Source organism: the organism of the source record quoted next, unplaced genomic scaffold (assembly GCF_019419815.1).
Source record: "Pyrus x bretschneideri cultivar Hongxiangsu unplaced genomic scaffold, Pyrus_bretschneideri_v1 Contig2, whole genome shotgun sequence".
NCBI classification, from domain to species: domain Eukaryota; kingdom Viridiplantae; phylum Streptophyta; class Magnoliopsida; order Rosales; family Rosaceae; genus Pyrus; species Pyrus x bretschneideri.
Window position 1 is genome coordinate 2,710,306 of NW_025999501.1, and position 7,711 is coordinate 2,718,016.

At 36.9% G+C, this 7,711-nt stretch overlaps 1 protein-coding gene across 1 annotated transcript; it reads left to right on the forward strand.

Moving 5' to 3' along the window:
* The first annotated feature begins 462 nt into the window (after positions 1–462).
* On the forward strand, positions 463–1,899 carry LOC108867999 (MDIS1-interacting receptor like kinase 2-like). Its single transcript, XM_048583087.1, has one exon. The coding sequence runs from the start codon at positions 463–465 to the stop codon at positions 1,267–1,269; it is 807 nt and encodes a 268-aa protein (XP_048439044.1). The 3' UTR covers positions 1,270–1,899.
* The last annotated feature ends 5,812 nt before the right edge of the window (positions 1,900–7,711 follow it).

The following is a 7,711-nucleotide window of genomic DNA, read 5'->3' on the forward strand; positions in this document are numbered from 1 at the left end:
CTGATATTGTCAATGCACAAAAATTCATCAACTCGATCTTTCTTCAAATCGCTTAGTTGGGGCTATTCCAAAGGGATTTGGGAGAATGACTTCTTTACAGAAGTTGATGTTGAATGGAAATCAACTTTCGGGTTATATACCCTTAGAATTTGGATCACTAATTGATCTTGAATATCTCGACTTGTCATCAAACAAATTCAATGGGTTTGTTCCGAGCAATTTAGGTGTCTTTCTCAGATTGTACCATCTAAATTTGAGCAACAACAAATTTTTCTCACAAACTTCCACTTGAATTGGGGAAGTTAGTTCAATTGACCGAACTTGATTTAAGTTACAACTCACTTGAAGGAAGTATACCACCAGAAATCACCAATATGGAGAGTTTGGTGACGCTCAATAATTCCCACAACAATCTCTCGAGTTTCATACCATCAACTTTTGAAGGCATGCACGGCTTGTCATATGTTGATATATCTTACAATGAATTGGAAGGTCATCTTCCCAACAACAGTGCATTTCAAGAAGCTCTACCAGAAGCTTTACAAGGGAACAAAGGATTGTGGCAACGTTAGATCTTTGCAACCCTGTAAGCATGGCTCAAGAACGGACCACAAATGGGTATTTGTAATCACTTTCACCCTTCTAGCAGCAATTTTCCTTCTTTGTGCTTTCTTTACAATTGTCTTCATGGAAAGAAAGAAGAAGCATCGGGATAAAGGAGAAAAAAACATGCATGAAGAAGTATGGTTCTCAGTCTTGAATTTTGATGGAAAGTCAATGTATGAGGAAATCTTAAGGGTGACAAAAAACTTTGATTTCATATATTGCATTGGGAGCGAAGGACAAGGAAGCGTCTACAAAGCCAATTTGTCATGTGGCAACATAGTGGCTGTGAAGAAACTCCATCACTTGTGGGATCACGAGAAGAATTTGGAGAATGGATTCTTGAATGAAATGAGAGCATTAACAGAGATAAGACACCGGAACATTGTGAAGCTTTATGGTTTCTGTTTGCACCACCGACACTCGTTCTTGGTGTATGAGTTTTTTGAAAGGGGTAGCTTGGCTAAAATTTTGAGTAAAGATGAAGCTACAGAAGTGGGGTGGAGAAAAAGGGTGAATATTGTTAATAGTGTAGCTCATGCCTTGGCATACATGCACCACGATGTCATGTCACCAATTGTGCACCGGACATATCAAGTAAGGACATTTTGTTGGATTATGAATATAAGACCTCTATTTCAGACTTTGGCATTGCTAAGTTTTTGAATCGAGACTCAACGAATTAGAATGCCGTTGCAGGCGCATATGGATATGTTGCACCAGGTAATGTGGTTCTATGTTCTATATATTCTTTTGTTTTTTCTTTGAGACAATGATTCTGACATCTTGCATAAATTTCTTAATTTATTCTTGGATATTTTTGTTCAGAATATTATTCCTTTTAGTCGTTAGGCAGGAGTTACATTTTTATTTGGAATAGAACTTTGAGATTATGTACAAGATAATTTGGTTGTTATTGGTGATCCAGAATCTATTTCTTTTATGTTAAGAATAATTGGTGATCCAAAAAACATTTCTCTTCCATTTTTCTTCATGATGACAAAATGTTCTAACCATTGAAGTCTCTGATATAGTGTATTACATGCCTATACTAATAATCCCACTACTATGAGCTTATTCCGAGCAGAGCTTGCATATACAATGGAAGTGAATGAAAAATGTGATGTTTATAGCTTTGGAGTAGTCGTATTGGAAATAATTATAGGGAGGCATCCTGGAGATTTTTTCTCAACATTCTCATCAATGCCTTCTTCATCCTTGTTGTCATCATCATCTACATTACCAACCCATCAAATGCCAATTATGAATGTTCTGGACCAACGCATTTCGCTTCCAACGCATTTCGCTTCCAACGCATCAAGAAGCAGGGGAAGTTCTATCTCTTGTGAAGGTCGCATTTTCATGCTTGAATCCTAGCCCGCAATCTCGTCCAGCAATGAAACAAGTTTCTCAAATCCTCTCAACTCAGAAGCTGCATTTGTCGAAGCCATGACATATGATAACCTGTGGTGAATTGTATGCTCTTGATCCTTTGACTGTCTAAGAATCAGAGAAAGTGGGAATTTCCTATAAATAAGTTTCCCACTATCGAGTCTTCTTTTTAGAAGAAAATTAGCAAGCGTACCTGCGCGTTGCTGCGGTGTTTGAAAACATAATTGAATATGCAGAAGTCTCAAAAAATATATGCGCCAAAGAATGGTGTTTATATACATATATTACATCCATGTCCATGTGTTAAGGAAGTGCTATTTACATTCATATATTACATGACAAAAATTGGAAATATGGGTGTGCCATTCTTAAGGATTGCTTTTCAAAAGCTATGGCTCTACCCCAGAGATTGTTTTATGTGTACAATTTTACCAAGTTAAAACAATCCAGTTTTGTTTCACTAAAGACACCCAAATTCGTAACTTCGTTAATGATGTCTCCTTCGTTTTCTATGACAACGTAGAAGTAAAAATTAAGAGAAGGAAATTAAAAACAGAATTGGATCACTTATGAATTGAATCACACTAAGTTGCATATGAATTGAATTGAATGAAAATCTAAAGATGAATGAGAATTTTTCATAATCTAACTCTACAAAATTTCAATATGCCAAATTTCATTTGTAGGCACCAAATTAAATTGACAAAATTAAGTTGGGTCTTTCATATTCTCTATTGGTCTTCAGTATGCCAGATTTCTAAATTTTACTTCAGGCAGGATCAATGTTTTAAAGAACTCGCCTCGGGGCGTGCCTAAGGCGCCCTTGAGGCTGGGCGGAGAGGCAAACGCCTCAGTTTTGCTGGAGTAGGCGAAATGCTTCGCCGGAGACGCCGAGGCGCGCCTCAAGGCGTCTGGACGTTTTTTTTTTTTTTTTTTTTTTTTTTTTTTTTTTAAAACATCCAAACCCAAAACGACGTCGTTTGGGTAAGGATTTTCAGTCTTCACCCACCATACCTTCGAATTCGATCCATTTTCCTGCCTCTACCTTTTGCCTTCTGCCTTGTTGCTTCTTTTTCTCCTGCGCGCCAGAAGCCCAGAGGCTCAGAACACTAGTCCAGTCGCCACGCCACCATCACCCCGTCGCCGTCACCTCAGCACCATCAGCCCAGCCCCAGCGCCGTCAGCAAGATCCCAAAGGTTAGGGTTTTTGAAATTAGGGATTTATTTTCTGGGGAAGGTTTTGCAACTTTTGCTATAGAGGGGTTAATAGTTTTCTGGGGATTTAGTTTTCTGGTTTTGCATTTTCTGGGGAAGGTGCTCTGCGAGAGAGAGAGAGAGAGAGGAAGAAGCAGAGTAGAAAACAGGGGACAGACAGCCCACAGTTTTATTTGTCTGTGTGGCTGCCAAACTGTTTTGCACTTATAGTCTTATACCATAAACTTAATGCTTCTGTCGGCTGCCATAAATTGTGTTCGTGTGCCATAAATTGGCACTTAGATAAATTGTTAGAAATTGTTAGAAATTGGCACTAAAGGGTTAATTGTTAATAAATTAATTAAAGGATTAATTTATAAATTAATTAATAAATTGTTAGAAATTTATAAATGAATTAATAAATTGTTAGAAATTTATTAATTGTTAGAAATTGCTAGAAATTAATTAAGGGTTAATTGTTAGAAATTGTTAGAAATTGGCACTAAAGGATTAATTTATAAATTAATTAATAAATTGTTAGAAATTGTTGGAAATTGTTGGAAATTTGATGCGAGAACTATACGCGCACAAATTAAACCCTCTTTTTGACAATTGTAGTATGGATGTAAGTAGGGATCGTTCTGGACCGGGGATTAGGAGGGCTTGCTAAAACCTTCTAAATTGACTTAAGAACGTAAAAACAAAATAAAACACTAAACCAGACTCAAAGAATGCAAAACTAAAATTTAAAACATTAAGACAAACCAAAAGACTCAAAACTAATTTTGGACGAATTTAAGATTATGGCTTGATTCAAAATACTTTAAAACACAAACTAAACAGATTCTAAGCACTAAAGAACAAGAAAGTAAAAGGGGGGGAAAAGTTTTGATTTGACGAAATTTGAAATAACAAAACAAGTTAATAAACTGAGCGGAATGTAAATATGAAATTGTGATGGAATGAATGGAATGAAGGCTAGCTAAGGGGTTCTTCTCCACACATGTTATACTTGCATACAAGATTGATTCTCAGTTGGTCTTTCGATAAATTATGATACTCAACACTCCGGATTAATTAGGTCCGCTTAAATTAACCGTCAAGTTTTCCTTAAGTTAATGAATTGGATGGGTTTGCGCAACGCAATTCACAACATTCTCCAAAAGTCCTTTACGTGAACAGCACAATAAAGATACAATCAAAGATCATTAAGCATTATGAAAACTATAAGTGTTGACGAGGCATTCGTTACTATGATGAGCATGAAACTCGTGCCAAGAATATGTTTAACACGATTGTTTATAAGCAACCTCCACTACTTGTGAATATAAGTTCATAACGATTAGGTGAAATTCACTTATATTCTAGCGTCATATTTATGCATGAAAATTAAGCGCGCATTCTTAATAAACATTCATAAATAAGCTATCAATCAAACGGTTAAACAAATTGAATCCACAACTTATGAAATTCCAACGAAAGTTAATCAATTCATATTGCAAATATAAACATAGTTTCGAATCACCCCCTACCTAAAGGGGGTTTAGTTCCTCATAACCTTGAAATCAAAGAAACACCTAAACATTCCAACAACTCAAAGCTTGAATTGTATGAACGTTTAAGCACTCTTCTCTTCCATACATACAAAACAAAGAGAATTAAAATGAAACTTTGAAATCAAAGAAACACCTAAACATTCCAACAACTCAAAACTTGAATTGTATGAACGTTTAGGCATTCTTCTCTTCCTCGTTGTTGTAGCACAAGGTTTAAGGGATGTTGTTGGTGTGTTGAATGGATTGGGGAATTTATGGAAATGGAAGAAATGGAGGAGAAATGGAAGGGAAACTCACGGCCAAAGGGGGAAGAATGGATGATTTTGAAGAGTGTTGTGTTGTGAATGAGATGAAGAATTGCATGTGGAAATAAAAGGGAAAATGTGGTGAAATGATGAAGTAGGAAGGTGGAAATGCATGTGAGATGTTGGAAAGGAAATGGGAATATGAGTAGGCCATGGCATGGGAGTTGTTTTGTTGGTGTAAATGTGCCATGGTTGCAATGATGAAGAATAAAGGGTGCATGTGGGGTGGAAGTGATGAATGCAAAGTGAATGAATAATGAAATGAGTTAAAGAGGGAGAATGTGGTGAAATGATGAAGTAGGAAGGTGGAAATGCATGTGACTTGTTTGTGGAATAAAGAATGAATGGTGGAATGATGAAGTGAATGCATGTGGAATTAAAGAGGGAGAATGTGGTGAAATGATGAAGTAGGAAGGTGGAAATGCATGTGAGATGTTGGAAAGAGGTGGGTGTGCATGTGAGTTGAAATGCATATGTTTAAATGGTTGAAATGTGTAGATAATTATGAGTATGATAAGTGAACTTTGTATGGTTATGATAAGTGAATGGTGAATGATATGTTAAGTGATAAATGAATGATATGTGGTGAGTGATAAGTGAATGGTTTGATAAGTGATAAATGAATGATATGTGGTGAGTGATAAGTGAATGGAAGTGATAAGTGATAAATGTATGATATGATAATTGAATGATATGTTAAGTGAATGATATGATAAGTGAATGCTTTAAGTGTTTAAAAATAGGGAACAAAACCCTTCCTTGCATGGCAAGGAACGGAGACACAAGGAAACACACGACAATGTCCTAAGGTTGCAAGGAATGTTGTTTTTGTGTTCTAAAATGCGTAGGAGTTTTCAATGATGCTTAAACATGAGGTCTTTTAGGATTTAACTTTCCTACTTCAAGTCTTTAATTTCGTCCATCCTCTTGGCTCCAAGCATATGATATCCATTCCAATCTCTAATTTGCTCCAAAAGGCTCCAAAAGGCATCCTTTTGCATACCTTGCCCTTAGAACCTGAAAACACACAAAAGAAGCATAAATGACTAAAATAACTAGAGAAACATAACGTAAATGCACGAGAACAAGCCATTTAAGTCGCATGAATATGCTCCTATCAAAATTGTTGGTATATAAATTAATTAATAAATTGTTGGTTCATTAATTTTATGCATGCATCTATTGTTTATTGTTTAGGGTATTGAAGAATATGGCTTCTTCTTCTAAGAAAGATTTTGCTTGGCAATGGACAAAAGATTTGGATCCTGTCACTAAGCACTTCTATTGTGTTTTTTGTAACCACAAATGCACGGGTTCAATTTCTAGATTCAAACATCACTTGGGTGGTGTAAGTTCGGAAGGAATGATAAGTTGTAAAAAAGTCCCACCCAATGTGAAGGAAGAATGTTTTGCTAATGTTATGGGAACTAAAGAAAAGAGGAAAGCTAGTCATGAGTTGTGTCGTGGTGGTGGAGAAGAAAGTGAAAGTGTCGATATGGGCACAACAAGGACAACATATGTAAGTAGTGGGAGTGGGAGTGCGAGTGCCACACGTTCACAACAAACCGGTTCTTTTCTACCACCTAGGTCAAGGGGACCACTTGACAGGTATGTTACATCGGAAGCTCGTCAAACCACGTTGAATACACCTTTCAAAAAAGAGGAAAGAAGACAAGCATCCCGAGCACTTGCCCGATGGTTTTACACTAGAACCATTCCATTCAATGCGGCAAACAATAAATATTATGTTAATGCAATGAAATTGGTGTCCAATTTTGGTCCCGGCTTTGATGCTCCTACAAGTCATGAATATAGAACTTGGATGCTTAAAGAACAAGTTGATGATGTACAAAGTATGATGAAAGAACATCAAAAGGCTTGGAAGAGATATGGATGCACTATTATGTCGGATGGATGGTCGAATGGCAAAAGTAGATGTTTAATCAACTTTCTTGTCAATAGCCCTCAAGGTACTTGGTTCTTGAAATCGGTTGATGCATCGGCCTCTATTAAGATTGGAGATTTGTTGTATAGCTATTTGGATGACGTTATTCAAGAAATTGGGGAGGAGAATGTGGTTCAAGTTATATCTGACAATGCTTCGAACTACAAGAATGCCGGGGAAAAACTTATGGAGAGGAAAGAGAAGGTGTGGTGGACTCCATGTGCGGCTCATTGCATTGATTTGAGGCTAGAAGATATTTCTAAGATGGCATGGTTTGATGACACACTCAAACGTGCTAGGTGTATTTCAAAGTATCTATATGGGCATCAATGGGTACTAGCTTTGATGAGAAAGTACACTAACAATTCGAAAATTCTTCGTCCGGCGGTCACTAGGTTTGCCACTTCTTTCCTTACACTACAAAGCTTACAAAAGCAAAAGGAAAATCTTGTTGCTTTGTTTACCTCTCAAGAATGGTCGGAAAGTACCTATGCAAAATCCCGTGAAGCAAAGTTGGCTAAGCATCATGTGTTATATGATCGTGAGTTTTGGGGTCGAGATTCCTTTTGCATTGAGGGCGTTCTTCCTCTTGTTTGTGTTTTGAGAGAGGTTGATTCGGAGGAGAGACCCCCATGTGTTTTATATATGAGTTGATGGATGCCGCAAAAGAGAAAATTGCAAGCAATCTTAACAAAATGGAGAAAAAATATATGCCT